The 25,310-nt window shown below is 47.3% G+C and overlaps 1 protein-coding gene across 3 annotated transcripts in view; it reads left to right on the top strand.

The window, feature by feature from the left end:
- Positions 1 to 19,555, top strand: part of Prkca (protein kinase C alpha) — a 417,908-nt gene extending 398,353 nt beyond the window's left edge. For 2 of the 3 annotated variants that reach the window (XM_075990292.1, XM_075990291.1), the window contains 3 exons: positions 1,381 to 1,521; positions 7,755 to 7,802; positions 13,267 to 19,555. In XM_075990292.1, the coding sequence (XP_075846407.1) occupies positions 1,381 to 1,521; positions 7,755 to 7,802; positions 13,267 to 13,431 (354 nt within the window). In that variant the 3' untranslated portion in view covers positions 13,432 to 19,555. The remainder of the gene's footprint in view (positions 1 to 1,380; positions 1,522 to 7,754; positions 7,803 to 13,266) is intronic. The other variant, XM_075990290.1, reaches the window with a different exon arrangement.
- Positions 19,556 to 25,310: the final 5,755 nt, after the last annotated feature.

Raw genomic sequence — 25,310 nt, forward strand, 5'->3', positions numbered from 1 at the left:
CTAACTAATCTCCACATCTGTGATGCAGTTTGTTCTTTCTCTCTCTTAAGACAGACATATTTTAAAATTTAATTTTTTTAAAAAAATTTTAATTTTAATTTAAAAATGGGTATAGATCATCCATGGGCAGATCAGTGCGTTTTTACAAAATGGATACGTGCATGTAACTGCACCCTGGTCAAGACAGACAGAACCCTAATTGCCCCTTCTGTCCCCTTACAGTTGCTATTACCCACAACCCCAGGATTAATCAGTATTAATCACACAGACTAGTCTTGCCTGTCTCAGCCTTCGCACAGAGGGGATCCTTCAGCTGGTGGCCCAGACCTGTTGTGCCCAGCACGACAAGTAGTAAACGTAGCCAAAGAGCCGTGTAAATAGCCGTGTGTTGCCGTGCTTCCCTCTTGCACGTTGCTGCATGGTTTTCCCTATGTGGTCGTCAGACAGTCCATCTCTGCATTCCACTCGTGGGGGAGGGCACTTACATTGTTTCTGCCTTGGCTGGTGGCCGCTACAAATAGAATTGTTTTGAACCTCCTGGGTCCTGGGCCAACTCTCTTCTTTCGGGGCAATGCTAGCATTTTAACTGGTGGTGGTGGCTTAATTCATTTTTAGTGGTCAAGCTTTGAATCACAAACTTCCTTTTTAAATTCATCAAAAGAGAGCGTCCCACACCCAGTGTTATCATTTAGTGTGTTTGAAGATGCCCATGACAGCTGGAGGAGCCTCTCTTGCTGTGGAAGAGCCCAGGGTTGGCACCTCCCTCTGAGTTCTATACCATACCTTGAAGTGAGTCACTTGCTGTCTTTGCTGCAACGTGTGCTTTTTCCGAGCCCCTGTGCCTGGGGACGTTTCATCCAGGCAACAGGAGGAACGTGATGCTTGTCGTGGCATCCCGCTGGATGCTGGCCTGCGGTACTTTCAGCACACATGGTTTTCAGTGATCTTCAGCCTTTTTGTCAGTTGTGCATAGAAATAACATGAACTTCTCTTCCTCCTTCCCTCTGCCCCACCTTCCTTCTTTTCCCTCTAGTGTACTGAAGATTGAACCTAGAGGTGTATGCCCTGTAAAGGAAGCTCCCCACCACTGAGCCATATCCCCAGTCCCTTTTTCCCCATCTCAGACAGAATGCCCGTTCAAAGCACATGGTACACACAGGTGCCTGTTTGAATTTTTATTCCATTTGGCCATTGTTTCCAACTGTGAAAATCACTCTACACAGACCACACCTGTCAGAGCACATGTGTGTTTCCTGGTGAACGTCCAGTGTGTTCTCAGGCTGCACCACCATCTATGCCCAGAGGCAGATCTGGCCAGGGAAGGTGCTGGCTCCGGGAGGCTGCTGTCATCAAGCTGTCTTTTTGTCTCTTTCTCTCCAGCTTATGACCAAACACCCCGCCAAGCGACTGGGCTGCGGGCCTGAGGGAGAGCGGGATGTCAGGGAGCATGCCTTCTTCAGGAGGATCGACTGGGAAAAACTGGAGAACAGAGAGATCCAGCCACCGTTCAAGCCCAAAGTGGTGAGTCCTAAAGAGCATCCTGAGCCGTGTCCCTGATCCTGCGCGTGACCCTCCCTTTCTCTGGGAAGTAGGAGGCTAGTGACCCTGTCCTTGGCAGAGTAAGGAAAATGGTTGAGCTACCAGCTCAGGACTGTGCACAGCCATGAAATCTGATGGCCAGGGTTCCGCTCCCTGCACAGAGTGAGGACAGATGTGAGGACCGAGAAAGGACAGATGCACAGACCTTTAGCCCTCCTCAACCTCTCAAGGATGGCCACAGAACACCCAGACAATTAACCACCTATTTCTCCAGCCTCCCTGACATCCCGCCTCACCATGCTACCCCAAAGCACACCTAGATCTCCACCAACTCACAGGCAGGGCCTGGACACCATTCCCACAGTGGCTTCCACACCCACACATCCTCTGTGAGGAGGGTTGGCCACCACCAGCTCCACCATTGCTGGCTTTTTTCAACTTCTGCTATGTGATTCCCATTCTTTAGAGTTCTGTTTGGCCCGTCATACGATGGCCCCTGTTCCAGACTCTTTTCAAACATTTGTTCATATAGTCCTCCTGACCCCCCTGTGAGGAGACATGATTGTCCTGGCTTTGCATTTGAGGAAACCAAAACACAGAGAGGCAGGATAACTCGACAGAAGACACAGTTGGCAGATGCGGGCAGGATGGCGTCAGGGTCCTTTCCCCACTGCGATGTCTCAGTGTGTTGGTGACAGCCCCGCAGCTTCTTCTGGTAGTGAATGGCAGCCACTATGTCGCTTCTTATAGCTTCCGTCCCTAGAACTAAACAAAACTGAGTGTCTTTAAAACGCCAACTCCTCACACACCCCACCTGCTTCTCCACACTGCTCAGGATGTCTCCCCACCCCTTGCAAGTCTTAGCCCCAGTGAGCCTCTGCCCCATGCTCTCCAGAGACTGGAAGGCGAGCTGCCATCACCGTGGTCAGCATCACCTCCACTCTGCCGGATTGGCCTCAATCTGTCTCTGACCAGCGTCCCTGAGCAGGCCAGGGGACCCCTGTGGTGGCAGAGTTGCTGAGTAGGGGCAGCAAATCCTTCCTCAGATGTGCCCACATGCCCTCTGCGCCAAAAATATCACTGGCAGTGGCGAGTCCACTGGACTTTATTCTCCTCAGACATTTTTAGCCCAGACTGAAGACAAACTAAAATTAATCAGGTCAGTTGACTTCCCCCTGAATCATTGTTGCAAACAGGCAACTAAATAGACACACACACACACACACACACACACACACACACACACGGCCAGCTTCTCTTCCACCAGTCCTGGATTTGGGTGCTCCTACGAGGACCACTCCTTCAGGTCACATGACCTGGTTGTAAGACTTGGGGAGAGATGAATTGATGCAGATAGCTCAGCAGGACAGTGTTGGAGAGTTTCTTCTTGTTCACAGCTGCCTTCGTCCTTATCCTCCTAAATTAAAATGTGCAATGTCGGCAGTGGTGGCTGAAACAAGGAACAAGAGCCCCCACCCACCCCTCACCCCTTTCCCCATGTAGACCCTGCTTAAAGGATCAAGGAGAGAGGAATTCCTAGTCCGTCACTTTAGAAAGAGGCAGAGTGCCACAAACCCAACCGTAAAGCAGTTTCTTCTGGTTCTTCTCCCCTTGGGTTCAGAACAAAACTATTTCAGTCTCCCAGCTTTTATAGGTCGCCGGCCTTAAACTCATGGGTAGGGAAAACCGGGAGTGACTTATCTCAGGAAGCTGAGAATGTGGAAGGATCTGGAAGCATAGTGGTTACTGGGGTAACAGCTGATGTGTGAGCAGTGTTTATCTTTTTATTCCCAACGAACGGCAGTTTGTTTGTTTGTACTGAGTGCTAGTTTAAAAAAGGAATGCATTGCATTTGGCTGTGAGGAAACAACCCCAGCATCACAGACAGAACAGAAACTGCAGTTCCTAAAGCTGCAGCTTTTGTGACAAGGCCAGAGGCAAGAACAAGCCATGCATGCCCACAGTGAGCTTTTCTGGCCCTAGTCCTGTGCTCAAGGAGGAAGGAGCCAGAAAGAAGGTAAGGACAGACGCCAGGCCAGAGAGGGGACACAGTTAAGGGGGGAAGCATGAGAACCAAGTGGGGTCAGATGCTTTGTTTTTGTTTGTTTGTTTTTATTTGTTTGTTTGGTTGTTTTGTTTTTTCACAAAGAGCGAAGTGGGGGAATTCTGGGTCATATGCTGGCCATCAGAGTGTCATGCTTAAACTCAGTCCCCACCCTACCTCCCATGCCCCAAACCCAAGACAGTCAGTCAGTCTCCTCCTAATCTCAGGTGAGGAGGCTCATGCAAGGGTCCCTCCGTTGTCAGTCTGTCAATGGCACAGTGCTGGCGTGGAACTACCCCACCAAGAACAGGTCAGTAGTCGAAAGGTCATATGGGACAGAGGAAAGCAACTTAGTCAAAGTCACAGTATGGTTAGCATAGTTTGCGGGGAGAAAGGGCTGCAGACAGACACAACTCTGGGATGTGGCTTCCCAGCTTCCCCCATGAAACACACTTCTCTGATCCATGGCTACACGCAAACTCAGCGGAGCATCCAGGAAAAAGGCAGCTGAATGTTCTCTAACAGGGAGTTAGTTATAAGAGGGGCGAGCAGCACAGGCCTCTCTGTTACTTCTGTAAACACCCAGGCAGCATGGCTGCCAGAACCTTCCACGTCCTCCCAGTGAGCCTGGCTCTGAGAGCGTCTTGGTGGAGGCTTCCTGGAGGGTTTCTAACAAGCACTGATGATTCCATTTCCCTGAGAATTGCAGGATTAAGAGTCATTAGCTGTTCTCCCATTTGTACTGCTCCGGCTGCCTGGAATTAGCCCCAGCTTGTTGTCGTGTGCCAGCTGTGGGACTTGACGTGCTCACATTGGCTGGCGGCTGCAGGGCAGCTCATCTGTGCGTGTGGATTCAGGAGTCTATTAGGTGTTCGGTTGTGGTTTTTGTTCTTTGTTTTCTACTCTCTACTACTTTAAAAACCTCTGAGGAAAAATGATTCCAGAATTACTGATAACCCACACACACACTAGGAGGGGAGAGACATTACACAGCAGGGCAGACATGGAACTTACTGAGAAGAATCAGGGTTCCCTTGGGGTTCAGTCTTTTTACCTCTTTTTATCACTTGAATAACAATTTAAATTAACCTTTAGATCAAACCATCATACAAAATGTGAGGTGTCACAGCCAAAGACCCTGATGGTGTAGAACCCATTGGGAAGTTCAATACAGAACCTCCCATCTCCCACTGACATTAAACTCAAGAGCCACAGTGCTTCGTAGCCTGCCTACTAAGAAGGTCATGTGTATAGGAGTGCAAAGAGACAAGAGTGGTGGGCACCACACATGGGGACTAGAGTCTCAGCAATGAGGGAAGAGAAGGCTCAGTCCTCAACAGAGCCATGTCTATCCCCCAGAGGCTTCTATGTGCCACTGTGAAGTCAAGATTGTCCCTAGACTGGGTAGAGGCTTTCCTATGCTAATTTTCCTTAAAGTGAAGGTAAAACCAGACAGGGGTGCTGTGCAGATCCAGAAGTGAAGCCACTAGACAACTGTCCCCTTGTCCTTATGAGAAAAAATGCCATCCAGCCTGGTACCAGTGAGCTGCTCAAGGAAGCACATACAGTCAACTTCAGCCGTGATGCTCCCCACAGCCAACTGAAGTCATTAAAAGAAAATCTGTCCATATTCAGACAGTTCTGTGAAAGAGGTGCTCTTTTTGGAAGACATGTCACCTCTGAGAAAGGTCCCTCTTCAGTTAAAGTAGAAACAAATGCTTCTGCTCTCCTGTGGCTTCGAGCAGGCGAGGAGGTACCACACAAGGAGCAATACAGCCAGCCTGCTTGGCCCCTGACTCTCACCCAGGGAAGGACAGCCCCCTTTTTCTGCTTGGCCTAAGAAGTGAAGGTCCTAAGCAGCCACTCTGACTGCAGGGCTGGTCTCCTGGTGTACTGGTCATGCAAGTGACGTGGCCTTGAGCCACATCTTTCTGTTTCCCCAGACACAGAGAAAGCACAGAGTTAATCGATTCTTTTCCTCTTTTGAATTCTATCCATTGGCACAAGAAGGCACAGTAGCTGCTCCCAGACAAGCCAAAAATAGCCACTGTACTAGAAGGGACATTAAGAGGAAGGATGTTAATCTGTGAAGTCAACACCAAGAACTAAATATCCCTGAATCCACAGGTAATAGAAGCATTTTTTAGATGGACCAGTCTCTCATGAGGCAGCCTTCCTTGGGAAGTTATTGTAGTGACTTTATCAAAAGGAAGTAGGAAAAACTAGAATAACTTTCACCAGAGCATTGTCATCCTTGAGGCAAGCGTCAAAGACAGTAAGAACAGCAAGCAGAGGCATAGGTGTCACCAGATCGGCAGGCACAATCATGAATCCCCACCTCACCATCAGGGAGGGAGCCAGCAACGGGCATGCTTACAAGATGATGGGCCCCTTGCATGACGTCATTAGCTTGTTTAAAGAATATGGTGATGGTTTGGGGTTGGCAGGTTTTTGGGGTTTTTATGTTTTGTTTTGTTTTGTTTTTGAAAGAATTTCTCAGCCCTGTGAAAGAGTTGGGAAACTGGGCATGGTGGCAGCCCTCTAGTAAATCCAGTACTCAGGAGGTAGAGGTAGTGGGATCATGAACTGGAAGACACCCTGAACTACACAGTGAGATCCTGTCTCAAAAGAGTCAAAGGCTCGGGGTGTGGCTCAGGGGTACAGCACTTGCCTGGAATGTGTAAGGCCTCGGGTTTTCCCAGCTCTGCAAGGAAAAAAAGTGGGGGGTGGGATGGGAGATAATAAAAGAATCTCTACCATCCCATTGTCCAGATTCTCTAGATGTTAGCATTTGACCATGCTTGCTCTGTTCTTTTTCAAATTTCTTCTTTGAACCGATACATACACACACATATACACAGTGCGCGTATGTGTGTGTTTTCCCGAACCACTTGAGATTAAGTTATAGGTATTATGCTTCTTGAAACATAATGACCCTGTGTTATTTTCTAAACTTGAGGACATCTCACGGCACGGTGTTCTTTTAATAACGAGTCTGCAAAGTTGCTTATTTGGAACAGCAGCTACTCAGGTGAAGGTGGAAGTCTGTAGTGACTGTCTAACTGAAATAATGTCTCGGGCTCATCTAATCAGCCCTCTTGAGTGGCAGGCTGGTTCTTTTTCCTGGCCTTTCCGTTGAGCTAGTAACAGGGAAGCTAATTAAAATTGAGATTCTCGGGGCTCAACAGGCTTTGCTGACAACTTAAAAACACTAACCATCCCTGGAGACAGAAGAAATCACATCATGGTGCATTGGGGTTTGAGTTAAGCCTTTAAATCACTCTCTGTCAGCATCTTTCACTGGTGATTAGAAGCAAGCACTTTCTCCTAGTCTTTAGTAATTGCTTTCCCAAATATTTTTCTGCTTGGGAGAAATGAAACCTTTTTAATAATAACAAATATAAATCTTAGAGTTTCAGTGGTTAAGGACACTGTACATACAGAATGCTCTCAGTTTTGTTTTTTGGGTGGGTTTTTTTTTTTGTTGTTTTTTGGGTTTTTTTTGGTTTGTCTTTTGATAAAGGGTTTTTCTATGCAGCCATGGCTATTCTGGAACTCACTGTGTAGATTAGGCTGGCCTCCTTGAACGCAAAGATCTACCTGCCTTTGCCTCCTGAGTGCTGGCATTAAAGGTGTGTCCCGTCATACTTGACTAAAGCCCTCACTTATGTGGACTTATGTCTGTCAGGAAACCCATCCATAAAACGAGACTCCCTCCAAACTGCTTCTGCCCAAGACAATGTCCCAAGGAGCTGAGCTGACTATGTCTAATGAAGTCCAAAAAAACCCAAAGCCCTTCTCTAGCCCTCCCCCCAGGAATGTTGGCCAGAAGTAGAGGACATCTCAATCTCCTTCAGGTAATTGTTACCATTAAAATACTATCCGTCTGTGGCCAAATGATCAGCCAAGCAGTAAAAACTATAAAAGGGAAGATGGTCTCTCCCCCTCCCTAACTTCTAGTCCCACAATTCATGATCTTTTCTGTAACCTTCCAGAAAGTTCTGTGTATGTGTAAACCCGTACATAAAGGACCCAGTATGGCATTTGGCATCTCACGTCTTTCACATAGCAATGTACCGCAGAGGTTCGTGGGTTCGTGGCATTCTTCACACGGCCATTCCTGATTCTCGACATCTCCAAATCCTCTCCTCTGTCCGTTCTTATTCTCCAGACTTTCTCTACCAAAATGCACTGGCTTCAGTGGGCATCCAGGCCTTCGGTGAGCACACTTCCAGAGCCTTGAGTGACTGAGCAGACTAACCGCACTGTTTAACCATTAACCCCGCGCGTGCCACTGCTTGCCCTCCTCCTGCATCAAGACCTTCCCCGAGCATGCTGATCTTCGTGCAAAGGGGCAGAGCAGTGGGCAGAGATCCACCCCAGGGCCTTCTGGACACTTGACCTTACCACCCAGGGAGCACAGAGCAGATTACACCAGCTCGTGTCTGCCATGGGCTGTTTAACTCACACGAAGAAGTGTGAGGAGCTGTGCTGAGGCGGGGCAATAGCTTCCCCAATGCTCACACTGTCCTGCACAGTGCTGTAGTCTCCCCCAGAGCAGAGACTTCAGGACAGGCAAGCATTCTCCTGATGCCAAGGATACCCCGCCATATCTAGCAACTGTAAGAGGCCCTCCCCAGATTCCTGCGTTTCCTTTGATTTCTATGCTTTTGCAGCTAACCTTTATGATTTGTTTGTTCTGAACTCGGCCTACCCCTGAGATCTGTGTGGTTCTGCTTCCTAGCGTCATTATTTATTCTGTAATCACTCACGCATGCTCCTGTGCCAGCAACCATGGAGTTATAGTCAACATTACTGAGACACCATAGAGCTCAGACCAGCACATGTATTGCATATGTTCAGTGCTTCTCAGGGGTAAGACTCGCAGGCTGGAAGCCATGCCCTGCAGCACAGCTCGTTCCTCTCCCTCTGCCCTTTCACAGAACAAAAGGGTTTGGAAGGCTGCTTGCCACCCAGGGTGTGGGTACAGAACTTTGCAGCCTGGCTTCCCTCTTGAGCCTGCATCACTCTGTGCTCCAGAACATCTTTATTATGCCTGCTTTCTCTCGGGGTCACTTTATTGATTGGTAAATTTACTAGACAGGTGGTGGTTTCTCTTCTGTCATGATAAAATGCCCTGACAAGAGCAACTTAGGAGAGGAAGACTTCATGTCAGCTCATTGTTTTTTGGCAAACGAGGGTGACAATAACTCAAGCTCGCTAGTCACATCCATGGTGAGGAGAAGAGAAAGAATGGATGCCTGCGGGGTTGCATTCGCCTTGCTCCTCCCACTCCTGCGTAGTCAGGATCCCCGGCTTAGGGCATGGTGTCACCCTCAGGAGGCAGGGCTTCCTCAGTGTAATCTAGACAATCCCTCCCAGGCTTGTCCACGGGACAACCTGATCTAGGCAGTCCCTCATTGAGACTGCCTTCCAAGGTGGTTCTAGATTGGGAATAGCCAATGAATAAAACTAATCATCATGGGTAGAGGTATCAAAATGACGAAGAGGTTAGTTCCCTAATGAAGAGATAGAAGGCAGATTGTTAATAGGGTCATTCATCCTTCAGATAGCATCAATTAGCATGCAGGGCTGTTGCTACACATTTGTTTCTTCTCTCCGTATGTCTCATCACATAGAAAGGCTTCACATATGCTAAGTCCTTCAGCCCGCACCACAGCCTTGGAAGGTGGGCAGTCACATCCCCGTTTTACCTTCAAAAGGAGATGAGATTCCTAAAGCCTGGGCCTCTTGGTCTCTGGCCCAGTCCTCTCTCTGCTGTCTCTCCTCAAGAGTGTCGGCACTGCCCAATGTGGGGCAGACACCAACTATTCTCAAGGAGATGGAGGGACCTGCCTGGGTTCACACACCAGCCCATTCAGGTCTGGACCGCTTCCTGCTGACCGTTTCTCTGCCGAGTTTGTTCCATGCCACCTTGCTGGTAAAGGTTTCCACTGGCGAAAGCTGTTGGTGGCCCTGGAGGTGTGCGCCATGCTTCCTCACTCCAGAGGCACTGTTCGTAAGCTGATTTAGCCGCTGCGCGGGTCTAGTGGACCAGAACTCAGAGGTCACAAACAACCCAAGCTTGCCTGTTGCTGTAGCTGCTGTGGAGGCTGCCCCTCAAATGGCTGTGGTAATAATGTCCCGACTTCATGCCTGATGAATGTCGGGAGAGCATCTGCAATCACACTAGTTCCTCCCACCACTCATTCCCTTGCTTATCCACAGATCTCACTGGTGCCCCCATTTTTCTCTTACTCCCCACTCAACTCCAAGGTGGCACCTGAAGCTCTGTACCCATCGAGCTGATGATCTCAAGGTTGGACCACAGGCAGCGGGCACTGGATTCTTAAATGTATTATCTCCTGCCCAAGCAGCCAAAGGGCTCTGGTGTTAGTTTGTTTGTTTGGGGATTTTTTGTTTTGTCTGTGTCATGATTGATGTGTCTGAACTTGAGTGATTGAATTTTTATTCTTCGTCCTCAGCCTGCCCTTGCCTCTGGTCTTCACCTAAACTGAGTCGGATTAAGAAAAGCCTTAATTTGATAAAATGTGATTTCTCTCCCTTTCTTTCTTTGAGCCCGGGAAAATTCCCAGGAGCGTTAAAGTGAGAGAATAAGAAGGTGTCTCTGGTGCTGAGCAGTTTGAGACTAACAGTCACGTGGTCATTCAGTATGATCACAGATCAGTGACCAGATTGGTTGGGGCTCCAGGCTGTCCCCTTGGCTCCACAGTCTTCAATACAGATGGCACAAGGCTTCATCAAAGGAGCATTTTCATCCCACTATGACATTACTTGGTTTCATGAGCACCTAGGCGCCATAGCTATAACTTTCTCTGGAACACTGGTTGTAGGATTGGATGTCTTCTTCCTTCCCTGTCTCTCTCAGTGTTGACGTTTGTGTAGCTCCCTTTGTACATTTTGAGAACTCTCCTTTTAGTTTTTGGGTTTGTTTTCTCTCCTCTGGCAATAAACCCTGGGCGCTAAGAAACTTCCCACTTAAAACTAATTTGTGAGCATCATAAAGGCAGTATTCAATAAAGACGCACATCATACAATCTTCTCAGAGAACAAATGCATAAATGTCATACCAGACAGGGAGGCAAAGGGAACATTGCCTTGGCCAGCCTTGTTCTGCCTTGCAGGGAGTCATATCCTCTCTTTTTTCTCAGAACCTCCTCCTTGCTCTTCTTTGCATAGTTGGTATCAGAAAAAGGACAGATGATGTCTTCTTGAGGGTACTCTTGCCCACCCCCTGAAAGCATCAACAGTAACACACTTGTACTCTTCCAGGCAGTGGGTTCCCATCCACTGGATTTGGAAGGGAGTTTTTCTCAAAGCCAACCCTCACAGGGTGGTACCACTCGCTCCCATGGCTTTTTCTGTGGGCTTCTGCAACTTTTGCATGCTCCACTCCCACACATGACTGCTGCTGCCCAATTTCCTTGTCTGCCCCTTCCCACCAGCCACAGGCCCTCTCATTACAGTCTAGATATACAGACACCAGTGTTTCATAACAGCTGACCTGCTGACATTTTGAGCCAATAAGTCTTTGGGGGTGAGAGGAAGTCCTTCATTTTGGGGCATTTAGCAGTGTCCCTTTCTAACTAATAGTTGGCAATGGCATCCTTGTCCAAGTTATATGACAATTAAAAAACTGATTCCATTGTTAAAGAGCCATGTCTTTCCAAAAAGCCAACTGTTTCTTTAGCAGTCAACATCATTGCAGTAGAGCAGAATGTTGAACATGATACCTCAATGGAAGCTGCTTTCCATTATTTATCTGATTTACGGATCAAATGCAGACTCCTGGTCAGTTCCTGAGAAGGAACAGTATCTACTCAGCTGCTTCCTGAAGAGCCCTTTTCAGTGGTCCAGGATGTTCCCTGCATGTGCGGTGATGTGATTGCAGCCTGTGCCTCTGCTTACCTTGGCTTTGAAGTCCTTTGGGTTCTTGCAAAGAAAAGCATCATGGGAATAAAAACTTGGAAAGCCGAAGCTTTGTCGCCCCATATATGGGAGCAAGACTGATGATGAGAGCGTGTCATTGCCTGTATGGACTACACAGAGGGACTTAAGCCCCGCCCCCATCCAACATGACCATACAGACCTCTGCCCTTACCACACATGTCCTCCGCAATTGCCGCCCCCATGGCTGCAGTGTGAAAATAATACCGCTGTTATTAGGAACAATAGGAACGCTGTTGTTTTTGAAGACCTTGCTTTAAACTTAAGACATGCTTTCTACCTCCTTAGACACTTAGCAGTGTGTTTTATTTGCTGAAAAGAAAGTAGGAAGATCATAATGAAATGAGATTTCCTAGAAAACCCATCTAGAAGATAAAAGAAGTGAGAAAATACAGCCCCTGAGGCTAACAGATCTTAGTTTAAATAATAATAATAAAAATGTGTGCTGAACTCTGACCAAGTACTAGGTTCTATGTGGAACTTGACAATAAACCTTTTTAACAGCATGAGGGGCAGATACAGTTCCTCTCCCTACTCCACAAAAGAGACTTGGGTAGATTCCACCTTGCAGATTACCTAAACCTGCCCTCTGCTGGAGATCCAGCAATGCCTCATTAGGTTAAAGCCTATGCCGACTCAAAATAAGTGCTGCCAGCAGGTCAAAGAGCAATGGTTTGCAGCATGATCAGAATCCGCGTTTGTAGCATTGGTGAAACTCCCGACTCTTCTTGGAAGTCCCAGAGACCTTGGCATGCCTTAACCTTTCTAGGTATCTGGAAGAGTGAGGCTACTCATTCCCTACATTCCTAGAAGGAGTTTAAAGTTTTGCAAGTGCATCGGGCAGTGGGTCTTATGTAACTCTAAGTCGTATAACTGACTCTGAGTTGAGTAAGACTCTGGTGCAGTACTGCTTTAGCAGCTGTCTAGTTAGAGCCTCACAGGGGAGCTATGCCAGAAGCCTCCATTTGCAAAGAGTGTCTTGGTGGATGCTGGAGGAGGATGGTGTTCAAGACAGACCAAAGGCTTTACTGCACCTCTCTGGTAAAGTGCTCACCTCCTCCCGCCCTGAGACCACGCTGTGAATGAGCTCCATGTTGACCTGCCTGCCACTGGGCTGCCCTATCCAGATGTGCAGAATTCTTGCTGGGTGTAAGAACTTATCTCCTACCATGTAACTGTACCTAGCCCATACTGCTTTAAGATTACTCTGAGGGTTGGAGTTTCTAAAACATCCCGGTCATATGGCAAAGATACACAGCTTCTGTCTGATTATGAATATTAGTACAAAGAAGCAGATGTGGGACAGTAACTTAACCCTGTCAGTTCAAGGGCACTTACAGGCACAACCAACATCATGGCCTTTTCAACATGGAGCTATGACTGATGGCCCTGTGTGTGCACCGTTCATGCTAATAGCTCATGCTTGCTCAACAAGGTAATGTTGAAGTTAAGAGAGGCTGTCATCTTGCTATGTTGTAACCAACAGTGTGTTTCTATTTAGAGTTTTGATTCTAAGAATATGTGAAGATTTACAATCCAGTAACGCTCTGTTGTTTGCTGTGCCTAGCTTCTGTTTCCAGTAGGCCTGCAAGTCCTCCAAGAGTCTTCTGCTCTGCCAAGCCCGATTTCCCTGGACATGCCCTTTCCCTCCAAATACTCACAGAATACTACCCCTGTATTGTGCATTTTCTGACCTCTTTTTTTTTTCTTCACAGTGCGGCAAAGGAGCAGAAAACTTTGACAAGTTCTTCACACGAGGGCAGCCCGTCTTAACACCGCCAGATCAACTGGTCATCGCTAACATAGACCAGTCTGATTTTGAAGGGTTCTCATATGTCAACCCCCAGTTTGTGCACCCGATCTTGCAAAGCGCAGTATGAAATCCACAAACGAGAGATCAAATGCCTCCCCATCCCCCAGCCTCCCCAGCAGTGGGAAATGTTCCTTAACCCTAAAAATTTAAGGCTATGGCCTTGTTTGTTATTCCACACAGAGGCCGGAAAATTCTAAGGACATTAGTCCGTAAGTGATCAACTTTTCAGGCGCTCTCTCTCTCTCTCTCTCTCTCTCTCTCTCTCTCTCTCTCTCTCTCCTCTTTTACAACCAAGAACATTATCTTAGTGGGTGATGACATATGTACAGAGTCCAGCTTAATTATGCGGAAGCACATCTGGCTCTAACTTAATTCTTCTTAGAAACAAAGAGATTTGTACCCCTTCCCTTTTTTGGTATGATCTGATAGATTCTCCACCCCCTCCATCTTTGGATTTTCTTCATCAGGATCCCTCAACCAGAGGTAGTAAAGTGAATGTGCTCCAGCTGAAGGGCTGGAAGCATCTCGACCCAAGATGTCTTTGGAAGGAAAGAGCAGGAAGCCCAAAGAGTAAGCAAAGAGAGGTTGGGGGTGTAGAACCTCCAAGACCCCATTGCTTCTGTTCTCTGCTTCAGTGGAAACAGTCCCTAGAACCTGAGAGGGCAGAATGAACCTAATCACCGTCCCCAAACGTCACAGCGCAACCGTAGTGCAGCAGTTTAAGAACGGAAGAAAACTTCAGACGAATATTCATTGAACCTATCATCTGGGTTGCCCTACTTGGTTGGTAACTATCTTGATGACTCATTCTTTTTAAGAGGCCAAATCATCTAAGGACATTGCTAAAGAAGCATGTGAAATCATTTCAGATCAAGGATAAACCATGCGTATGTTCATTTTAATCTCTGGGAGATGATTCCTCAGTCCAGGGTGCCATCGGTGATTATCAAGCCACTACTCGCGAGTGTTGTTAGCCAACCCCACACACATGATAATATTTTACTACCTTTGTGGGTACCCTTCCTCAGAAGCTGACGTGTATGACCCCACCCCTTTTTGTACTATTTATTTAATAAGCTGCAGTGTCGTTTATGAAAGTACAATGTATAGTAATTTAATCAAAGTATTGAGTGGCATCAGCTCCTCTTGATGTATTTTCCTCCTTTCTCTAGCCCTAATATCCACATAGAGATGAAAAACAATAGAGTTTGGGTTCCCCTTTCCAGTTCCTACTGAATGACACACCTGGAGCTGTAGGATCAAGATACTTTATGCTTATATCAGCTCAAAGATGTTTTTCTTGCTAGAAGGATTTTAATATGTTTTGTGAGTGCATCATGCAATGGATTTTGCATGTTTATAATAAACCTTAATAGCAAGTTAATCTATATTATTGATATAATTGTATCAAGTATAAAGAGTATTACGATAATTTTTATAAGACACGATTGTGCTATATTTGTGAAGGCTCATGTTTCCAGTATGCTTTAAGATTAAGTGTTAGCTTTACTCATTGCTGCTGTTGCTCCCTCTTCCCTGCTCCCCAACACACTGGCACTCTATCAGAAATATTAATTTTTTAATGTAGATGTAATTTTAAATATGAATGGCTACTTTACACATTTAACTAGGCTTTTACTATATATGTATATATGTGTATATATATATTTGATTCTACCTGCAAACCCCGGTTTTGTTTGTGGGAATTATTTTTGAGATGAGACTCAGTTAACATCTTCATGGCATCCTCTGTTCGGGTTCCTCCCACACACCTCCTCTTGGAGGCAGCTGGAAACATTTAATTCCAGTATACCTGATATGTTTGTATACGTGTGGCATTGATACAGCACCTAGGCTGAACTCCATGTGTGTATGTGTGTGTGTGTGTGTGTGTCTGTCTGTCTGTCTTACTCTTTTCAGCCTATGTCTTTTGGGTACTCTAGGGGTGGAAGGGTGGGAGAATTCCTTTCTGTATGTTCATATGGACACAAGCAAAAGTACATAGTCTTTGCCCCAGAATGAACCAGTGTGTACTCCAGCACACACAAACTCCATGAGACAAGCTTTATCCCCATGCCTACATATAACCATCCCTGAAGCTGTTCCCAACAGGCCCTTTCCAGAGGCACGCGCTGTCTTAAAGCTATTGCTAGAACATTCCGGTCTTTGAAGAGCACTTCTTTGCTCAAGCACCTTCCCGATAACACAGTGTTTAGAAGAGGCAGGCTTCTGCAGAGTTCCCACCTGTCCTTCTAGAAGGCGTCTCTCCTGGAAGCATCTCCCAGCTAAGCTCTCCCCTGTGTCGTTCCCCACCTGTTGGGCTGACAGTCACGTACACGCAAACAACCGGGACTGGGATAAGGAACATAGGCTGTTCTGAAAACCCCTAATCACAAGGCGATACGGAGCAGGGAATGGGCCAGACCAGAAAAGAGCAGTTTCTTCTGCAATATTTCATGTGTTCTGAACTGAACTCAAAAAGGGACTCATGTATTGATCTTAGAAGTCAAGCTCATAGTCTCGGCGACCACGTTTATCAAAAACACTCGGCTTGGTCCAACGGTAAAGGAACTGGCTTATGAGCCTTGGAATGAAGGGATTGTTCTTTACCAAATGAAACAGCAGGGCTGATTGCCAGTGAACCTCTCAAGGTGAGGGAAGCCACCGAGAAGAGACACAAGGGTCGTGGACAATCCATCCAAAGGTGCCAAGCTGCCTGTTTGTCTTAAGCAAATAGCAGGCTTGAGTTTTCCCGTGAACAGCCAACATCCAGCTCCAAGTGATTCGGCTTCTCTAGAAAGCATGTGACAATCCCTTGGGTGGCTTGTATGCTTAGAGACTGTGAAACAGCATTGTCAAGAGGGAGGAAAATCCCCCAATAGCAGAGCCACAGAGCCGGCCTTTTGCCTAAGGAACAGCACACTGGCGGACAACCCGGAGAAATGATAGCTGTTTAAGGAAGTCTATTTTATACACCGCTGAGTGTTAAATTTAGATAAAGGCTAATACTTTAAAGATCTGGGCAGCCTGAGACAGTTATTGCTGCAAAGCTAACTCATGTGGATAGCCATTAGCAGCTGTTAGGTAGGATCAAGTGATAAAGCTCTACATCACTGTCCCACTCGACAAGCCTTGTGTGAAGTGGGGCTCCCGGGACAAGGCTGCCATTTGAACTGAAGCCACCATATTGGCATCTGGAGTCAGGAGGGTGCCCTGAAGGGTTTAGCCCCTGGGGGGACTCTTTCAGAAGCACCTGCCCTCAGACTCTGCCTGCATTGGTAGGTCCTATGGACAGAATCTGGCACAATCTGATTCTCCACAGGACCATCTAGCTGTGACCCAGAAAATCCACCGAAATTGTTTTGTATTATATTCCCCTGGAAGGTGGCCATTGCTCTGTGGCAGTTCTCCCTCTTGCTCCACAGGCCAGTGGGCTAGCTCTGCTTTTGGCACGGCATCTCAGGTTCCCTAGCATCTCAGGTGAATGGGAAAAGCTGGAGTGTGCTGCCAGGTACAGCCCTGGGAAGGTAATGGGAGGCCCACCTCCAGGCAGGAGATAATCCAGGAGGTGAATGAGAAGCCCCAGGAACTAAAATGACTGTCCTCACCGAATCAGCCTCTTATCTCTGTGGCCTAGTTTGAGTCTTTTCTTTAGTTGGTCTTTTTATTAATAATTTGAGGAACTCAGGAGGCCAAACTCAGCCTGAGGTGGTCACATGGAAGATTACCAGAGGCCAGTATTAACCCTCAAGTGTTGCGGCTCAGGAACTACAGTTCTTAGCAGTGTGGTGGCTTGCCAGGCCCCAAAGAGCCACTTTTTGATGTGTCACAAAGAGGAGGCTAACGTCAGCACCACTGGGGAAGAGCAGGGCTTGAGTTCATCCAGAAAGACATGCATGGGAGGTGCCTGCATGGGCTTTCCAATGGGGGGCAAACAGAAATGACCCTTTGTTGGTCTTCATATGTGTATGGTTTTTGAAAGGGACAGTCTGTTCCCCTCTCAGACTCAGCTGTGAGATGTCCTTTGCTCTGGGCGGAGTCAGGCCAGCCAACAGACCCTGGAAGCCATAAGCTCCGCCTCTTTCCAGCTGATAATTGTGGGCAGCTGAGACTAGGTGCAGACGTTTAAAAACACACACACACACACACACACACACACACACAACAAACTGTGTCCTGTCAGCTTCTGCTTAGCAGGAAAAATAAGAAGGTTTGTGCAGGACTTTGTTTTCTCAAAACAGAAGAGAGGGAAAGAAGTGAGAGTCACATGGTTCTGAAGGCCTCGGCAGGGCAACACCACCTGACAGTCATTTTCTCACCTTGGTCTTACGACATCACCTATTTCTCGTGTGTACGCGTCACACTGTTTCCTGTTTGTTTACAGCCCCAGAAGGCTGGGGGTGCCTGCCTCCTCCCTGCGCATGACTGAGCACCCACTGCTCAGGAGATGCATGCTGATCCCGGGAGGTAGGGGACAGTAGTCAGCAGAGGCTCCACACAAACTTGGCGTTAGGAAACAGGTCTGAAAACTCGTTTTCCTTGAACAGCTGTTAAAAAAATATGCTGGACGGTCAACCCTCCGGCCATGCCTCATTTGGGCAGTGCAGCAAATCTAGAGAAAGCTGTTTCTTTCTGACATTAGAATAATCCAGAAACCCAGGAAAAGGGTGCTTGAGGTATGCAGAGGTGTAGTGTTCTAGACGTGGTATCTCCCTGTTGTCCTAGAGACACTACAGCATCAAGACTCAATGGTTAGATGCATATATGGTTCAGCTTTCTGTGCCCCTCACGCGGTCAGATGTCAGTCAGTACACACGCTGGACACACGAAGTCATTCAACAGCCTTACTGTGACCCTCCCCGGAAGCCCACAACTTCCAAAGACTTTTTTTTTTAAACCCAAGACAAGAAGTTAACTTATTAACTCTAGTAGAAGACCTGGATATCCTGGGCTATTTGTACTTTTTTATAGAGAACTTTAATAACTCAATTCTTTTAAAATGAGTTTTTTAAAATAAAACTAATAAAAATTTCATAAAATTCCAATTCCGTGGAGCCTATAGAAGACTTAACCGGAGTTGGATAGCACACCCTTGACCCACAATCCCACTGCAGCATTTACCCGCGCCAGTGAGGTCTGGAGTCCACATTGGAATGGCTGCAGGATGGTACTCTCTCTTTAGTAGATGCTAAAGACGGCTGCCTAAGCTTTAGGTATCTTTAAACTGTAGGGAAGATGGCCTCATAGCCCCCCTTCCTGACACAGCCCTAGGAGAGCATTCCTGGGAATCTTGGGGACCCCTCTCCTTGCTTTCTAAGAGTTGGTGAGCAAGAACGGGGTGCTCCTTTGACTCTGTCTCCAGTTGCTGCTGATCCCTGAGTCTCTCACATTTGATAAAAATTGAGAGATGCCCTGTAAGGATTTTGCCCATTGGGCAGTTTAAACTTCCTATCCCAAGAAGAAAGAGGCAGCACAGGGTGTGCCCAGGGCTTCTGTTTCCATTTCCCTGTGTGTGAGTAGACAGAACCCTACTTTTCAGAAAATAGCTACCCACCCCACTTTGTAAGAACCCCTTTTTTTCTAAAATACGACAAAAGGCGGCTTTGCGCTTTCAGAGTAAACAGCTGTGTCTTTTGTCTCCTGCTTCTTCTAAAGGCTATTCTGTGATCAATGTTTGTAGATTTTTGTTACTATTTTGCCTGGAAAAAATGTGACTCTCTCTTTGGGAGGTTTAGTAGACTATTAAACATTATCCGCGAAGGTGGTTACTATTTTGAGCCTAAGGGTTTCTAAGAATCAGCCTTCCTGACTATGAAGGTTTTCCAGATTATCTTTTATAGGCGATCAGAAGCATTGGAAGTTGCGTTTCCTATACAATTTCTGTTTTGTTTTATGAAGGGCACACCATGTTTAAATCTCTCCTTGAGAAACGCCATGCAAAACCCCAAATTGGTTTGGAGGAAGGAGTGCAGGTCGCGGTTTGGGGCCTGAATAGGCCGGTACTGATGAGTGTAGGGGCTGTGCCACTGCTCACTGGGTTGCCTGGCAGGTGAGAAGGATATGTAAATTACTGCATAGCTTTCTTGGATTTGTGTAACCTCTAATCTGCGTTTGCATGATTCGCTTTGTTAGATGCATTCATTGTAGTTCGGAAGCAAGTGTGTATGAATAAAGATACTGATCACTGCTGAGTGAGCGGCTGTCATTTGCATCCCATAATGGCCTCACTGAATGGCGTCGCCGCCGCCAGATGCATCCTGCAGGACACTTTCTCATCTTTCACCTGCTCCAGGCCTGGCCTGCTACTAAAGCCACCTTTTTAAAAGAATCATAAAATGGCTTTTGGGACTGCAGAGATGGCCCAGCAGTTATGGGCACTTGGCTGTAAAGTCATGGAGCCCGGAGTTCAGATTCCAGCACACACAGCAGGCAGGGTATCCCACCAAGCCAGCACCGATGGCTTGGGCATCTTCTAACTTCGGAGCAGACCTGTGTGATAACACACCCACTTGCCCATCTACTCACACACAAATAAACAAATGAATAAATAAATAAACATTTTTAAAAATCGAAATGCTGTGTGCCCGGCCAGTGAGATGGTTCAGTGGGTAAAGGCACTTGCCACCCAACCTAAGGACCTGAGTTCAATCCTCAGGACTCCCATGTTGGAAGGAGAAAACTGACACCTAAAAGGTATCTTCTCGCCTCCCCATCCATGCCATGGCTGGCGCTCTCTCTCTCTCTCTCTCTCTCTCTCTCTCTCTCTCTCTCTCTCTCTCTCTCTCTCTCTTCTCCCCCCACCCCCGATCTCACATAGTCCAGGTTGTCCTCAAAGTCTTTACAGTTTGAGGATGATCCTACATTCCTGATCCTCCTGCCTCTCCACCATCCTAGTAGGGTACAGTAGGGTACAGGCAAACCACCACATCCAATTGTAGTGCTGGGAATGAAACCGATGCCCTGTGCACACCAACGGAGCTCTGCCCCAACCCCTGAAAGCCAAGGACCGACACCAAGGACTGATGTTGACAGTGTGTCTTGCTCACCCCTTCATGACATCTTCCTCTGAGAGGTCCCTCTCACCTCATTCATAGCTTAGTCCCACTGTACCCCACTTCCTTCCCATCCCCAGGCCTGCAGTGCCTAGCCCACGCCTGCTCATTTTAATGTTCTCTGCATTCATATGTGCCACCACCAGGTCAGCGTTCTCTCCCTAAGATGCTGAACTCCCCAGACCTCCTGATGTCCAGGGTCTTGCAGCTGCCATGGAAAGGGCCCGGGGATGAAGTTCTGGGGAAAAGCCCAGAACACTATGTTCACACCCAGGGCCATCCTGCCTAAAGCAACATCCTCAGGCACAGCCAGTGGCCAGAAGGGCCCGAATCAGTCCACCCAGGTTAACCCCTTTGTTGGCTTCAGAGGTACAGACAAGGTCAATTATGGCTTGTCCACACATCCCTACAGAAGTAGATATGGGGTGTCAGGTGTCACCAGAATAGAAACTCAAAAACTAGCTCCTCTCCCGTCCTTACCTCTGCCCACTGACGACCAGTCTCTCGGTGGGCATTATTGATGGGGCCACTCACTCAAGATTTTCAGCAGGGGAGGGGGTGTCTGGTTTGCCCCTGGGGCATCTAGAGAGTTTTTTGGGATGACATAGCCAGGAAGTATGCTGCTGAATTAACTGGGTACAGGGTGGCGATGCTGCCAAATTTCACACAATATACAGGACAGTTCCCATTGCAAAGCATTGCCACACCCCAAATTTCAGTGGTCCTGCTGATAAAAGGCCTAGCCTAAAATATCTCCCAAATCCTCCTACTTTACTCCATCGAAAATTGTCCCTACCCTGTTCACCTGCCCTGGGATCTCCCCTGATCTTTCACAACTGTCCCTGCACAGCAGCCCAAAGGAACTGTTGAGGCAGCCCCTTCCCGTTGGAAGCCCTCTGACAGCTTCCCATCACCCCCATCCACAGACTGTGGGTATAACCTACACTTGGGATCCTGGGCCAACAGTTGGTAAGGTAAGCTCAGAAACGCTGATCTGAGGGCTAAGGAAATAGCTCGGTAAAGTGTGTGTTTCACAAGCATTAAGGACCTGCGCTCGATCCCCAGAACCCATGTTTAAAAAGCTGGGCACGACGGTGTATGCTTATGATCCCAGCACTGGGGAGACGGAGGCAGGACCCATGGCCACCCAGCCTAGCCAAATAGCCACGCCTTAAGCCAATAAAAGACCTTGTCTCAGAAAAACAAGCAGACAGTTCGTGAGGGACAACACCTGAGGCTGTTCCCAGGCCTCTGTGTATGTGTGCATACACAAGATGTTGACCTACTGTGTGCGCACACAAGATGCTGACCTGCTGTGTGCATATGTGTAAGGCTCTTTCCTATCAGAATGTACTGAGAGGCCAACATACTTGTCACATTCACTGCTGGACCCCAGCAAATAAAGCAGTGTTTGCATATAGTAGAGACCCAAAAGAATATTTATCTAATGAGTGACTGCATAAAAGACCCCAAAGCCACGCTTTGCTGCGCCTTTAATCCCATCACTCAGGAGGCAGAGGCGGGTGGATCTCTGTGAGTTCAAAGCCAGCCTGGCCTACGAGAGCTAGTTACAAGACAGGCCCCAAACTACAGAGAAGCTCTGTCTCGGGGGGGGAGACCCCCAAAAGGCTGTGATATTCCAAGGTACTAGAGGAACCATTGCAAGGCCATGTTTCTTGCACTGGAGGTGTTTGCACACTAAGGATGCAAAATAGATACAAGGGCATGGCTTAAATATGAAAAATTCCACAACCGGATGCCTTAGAAACCCAAGTTCTGTTTCTGTCCTTGAGCCTAGAGTCTCGAGGCAGTGACTGTGTGTGATTTCCCCTTGGGCAATCAGTGAACACTGGAGGTTTCTTTCTAACCTATTATGTGCTTATGGGGATTGGTGTAAAAAATCATGGTTCAGCCAACATGATACCATGCACACAGCAAAGGCTATGTGTTTACACACCCTGCCCCAAGAGTGAGCATCGCAGGGAGCAGGATACTGCCTGCTGGGTGTGTGCAAGAAGTACTTTGGGCTCTAAGGCAGCAAAATCGAATATCCCGAGATTCTTTTCTTTTAAGATAACTCAATAAATATATCACAGGCAAGCCTGTTCTGTTCTAATCATGAAAAGAGAAAATGGAATCTGCCGAAATCAAAGGACTCGAGGCAGGCCCAAGGACTCGATGGACAGACAGGTGAGCGTGTTAAAGAAACAGAAGTCTGAAGCAGGTGACAGACACAAGTGTGTGGACACATACACAGTTGCAGGCGCAGGGGTGAGCCATCGTAAAGGTGTGAGACACTTCTACAGCTCCTTTGTTGACATTTATTTGAAGCCCACAGTGACAGTTACCTCAGGTAGACCTTAGTAGTGACCTTGGCCATCTTATATGTTCAGAGATATTGAATACCAATACCCAGGGGAGCAAACAACAGATGCCCCGGGTCCACTATAAGTGAGGAGATGTGAGCTATGCCCGGTGCTTCCTGGAGGGGAAAGCCAAGAAGCTGTGGTCTGATGAAGGAGGGGCTGGAAAGGGGTTGGTGCAAGCAGAAACTAGCCAATGGGAGGGAAAGGGCTGATGTCCATCTAGCACCTGTTATAGGATCTAGACATAATGACCTCATTCACTCCTTGTGGCCCTCATGGGAGGATCTGACAGATGAAGAGAGCTTGTGATAGCTCCATACGGTAGAGGCTACAGTTTACACCTCAAGGATGGGGAAATCAAGGCGCAGGCACTAAGAGGCATCAGTAAGCTGGGTACAAGCTGAGTACCATCCGTGCCTGCTCTTCCCAGTCTCAGCTGCTGTAGAAGATGCTGTGACAGGACAGAGATGTGAATAGATCTTCCTGCATCTTGCTCTTCATCACTTCCCTTCAAGCTTGCACCAAGGGGGAAAGTTCTTGGCTGATCGGATCATGAGACTAAATGCCCCCTCTGCAGCTGTTTCCACCAGTTCATCCCCCCATCTTCACCTTCTTTCTCCCGGTTTTATCCCCCCCCTCCCTTTAGCACTATGCCAGGGAACAGAGAGAAAAATAGCATCACCGTTCTTAGAACCCGGCAGGTATTTCACAGCCGCCCACACCTGCCTGCCTCTTGCCCAGAAAGACCCAGGAGAGAGAAAATGAGCTACAGGAATGGCTGCCTGGCCTGGGGCTCAGCCTCCCCTGCAGCCTTGAATTGAGGCTCCTCTCCTAGGAGTCGAAAGCTGGCAGAGGGGAACATGGCCTAATGGATAGGGGACTCCAGCAGAACAAGATGTCCACTGTCTATCGTGATGAGCAGCCCAGGAAGGAACAGTGGGACTTGACTGCAACAGAACACTGTAGGGATGCTTTTACTATTTTAGGATTCAACAAAAAATAACACCTTGATTTCTAGAACTAATACAAAGAAGGAAAATGAAACCCCATTGCCTTGAAGACAGTACTGTCAAACAGGTAACCAGTCCATCATATTTTGTCATCACGTCTTTCTGTGCTAGCAGAGAAGTATTAAATGCCAGTGGGGCTCACAGCTGTTGATTGTGTGTGTGTGTGTGTGTGTGTGTGTGTGTGTGTGTGTGTGTGTATGTGTGTGTGTGTATGTGTGTGTGTGTGTATGTGTGTGTATGTGTGTGTGTATGTGTGTGTGTGTATGTGTGTGTATGTGTGTGTGTATGTGTGTGTGTATGTGTGTGTGTGTGTATGTGTGTGTATGTGTGTGTGTGTATGTGTGTGTGTGTATGTGTGTGTATGTGTGTGTATGTGTGTGTTGTGTGTATGTGTGTGTGTATGTGTGTGTTGTGTGTATGTGTGTGTTGTGTGTATGTGTGTGTGTATGTGTGTGTGTGTGTATGTGTGTGTGTATGTGTGTGTGTGTGTATGTGTGTGTGTGTATGTGTGTGTGTGTATGTGTGTGTGTGTGTGTATGTGTGTGTATGTGTGTGTGTGTGTATGTGTGTGTATGTGTGTGTGTGTGTGCGTGTGTTGCACGCACAAGTAAGACAGCCTGCACAGCGAGGCTAGAGCTCAACACCAGGCATCTTCCTCTATTGCTGTCTGACTTGTTTGTTTGTTTGCTTGTTTGTTTGTTTGTTTTGAGACAGCACCTCTCACCGAACCTGGAGCCCATCAATCCAGTTTGAGTAGCCGGCTAGAGAGCCGCAGGGATCCTCATGCTTCTGCCTCCCTAGTGCCGAGTTTACTGGCACCTGTGCCCCTGTGCCCTTCCTCTTTATGTGAATTCTGGGAATACAAACTAAGGTCCTCATGCTTGCATGGCAAACACTGTACCAACTCAGCCATCTCCTCGGCCCCTACATTAAACATTGTACACACCCAGAAACACATGAACAGAGAGAGAGGAGGCCAAAAAGTCTATTAAAATTTCCAGTTTAGGCGTCTTGGAGGGAAAGCACTGTCAGAAGCAAACTAGGCATAGCTCTTCTTGACTTTGACAATATTCCTGGTCTTTCCTAGCTGGATTTAATGCATTTTTAACTTCTATTTTAAATCTTTGATGGATCCACAGGGATGTCACCCCATCAGAAGTTGAGAGCGTGTGTGTAATGGGCATCAAAAGTTTGGGAATGGGGCCTGGAATGGGGCCTGGAATGGGGCCTGGAGAGATGATCTAGTCGTTAAGAGCACGTGACATACGTATGTTACTTATATATACTTTAAAATGTATTCAGGACCTAAAGAACAATGAATTCTGCTATTTGACAGATGAACCATTTCAAGGTTTACTTGCGTGCACACACAGATCATATACACACTATATCCTAGCACACCACGTTGCTAGTTACTGTATATTTTAGTGGTGAGTTGCTGTGTAACTAATTATTCTGCCACTTGACAACTTAAATATTTGCTGTCTCACAATTTTTTGTTTTTTGTTTTGGTTTGTT

The sequence above is a fragment of the Microtus pennsylvanicus genome, chromosome 11 (genome assembly GCF_037038515.1).
Source record: "Microtus pennsylvanicus isolate mMicPen1 chromosome 11, mMicPen1.hap1, whole genome shotgun sequence".
Taxonomy (NCBI): Eukaryota; Metazoa; Chordata; class Mammalia; order Rodentia; family Cricetidae; genus Microtus; species Microtus pennsylvanicus.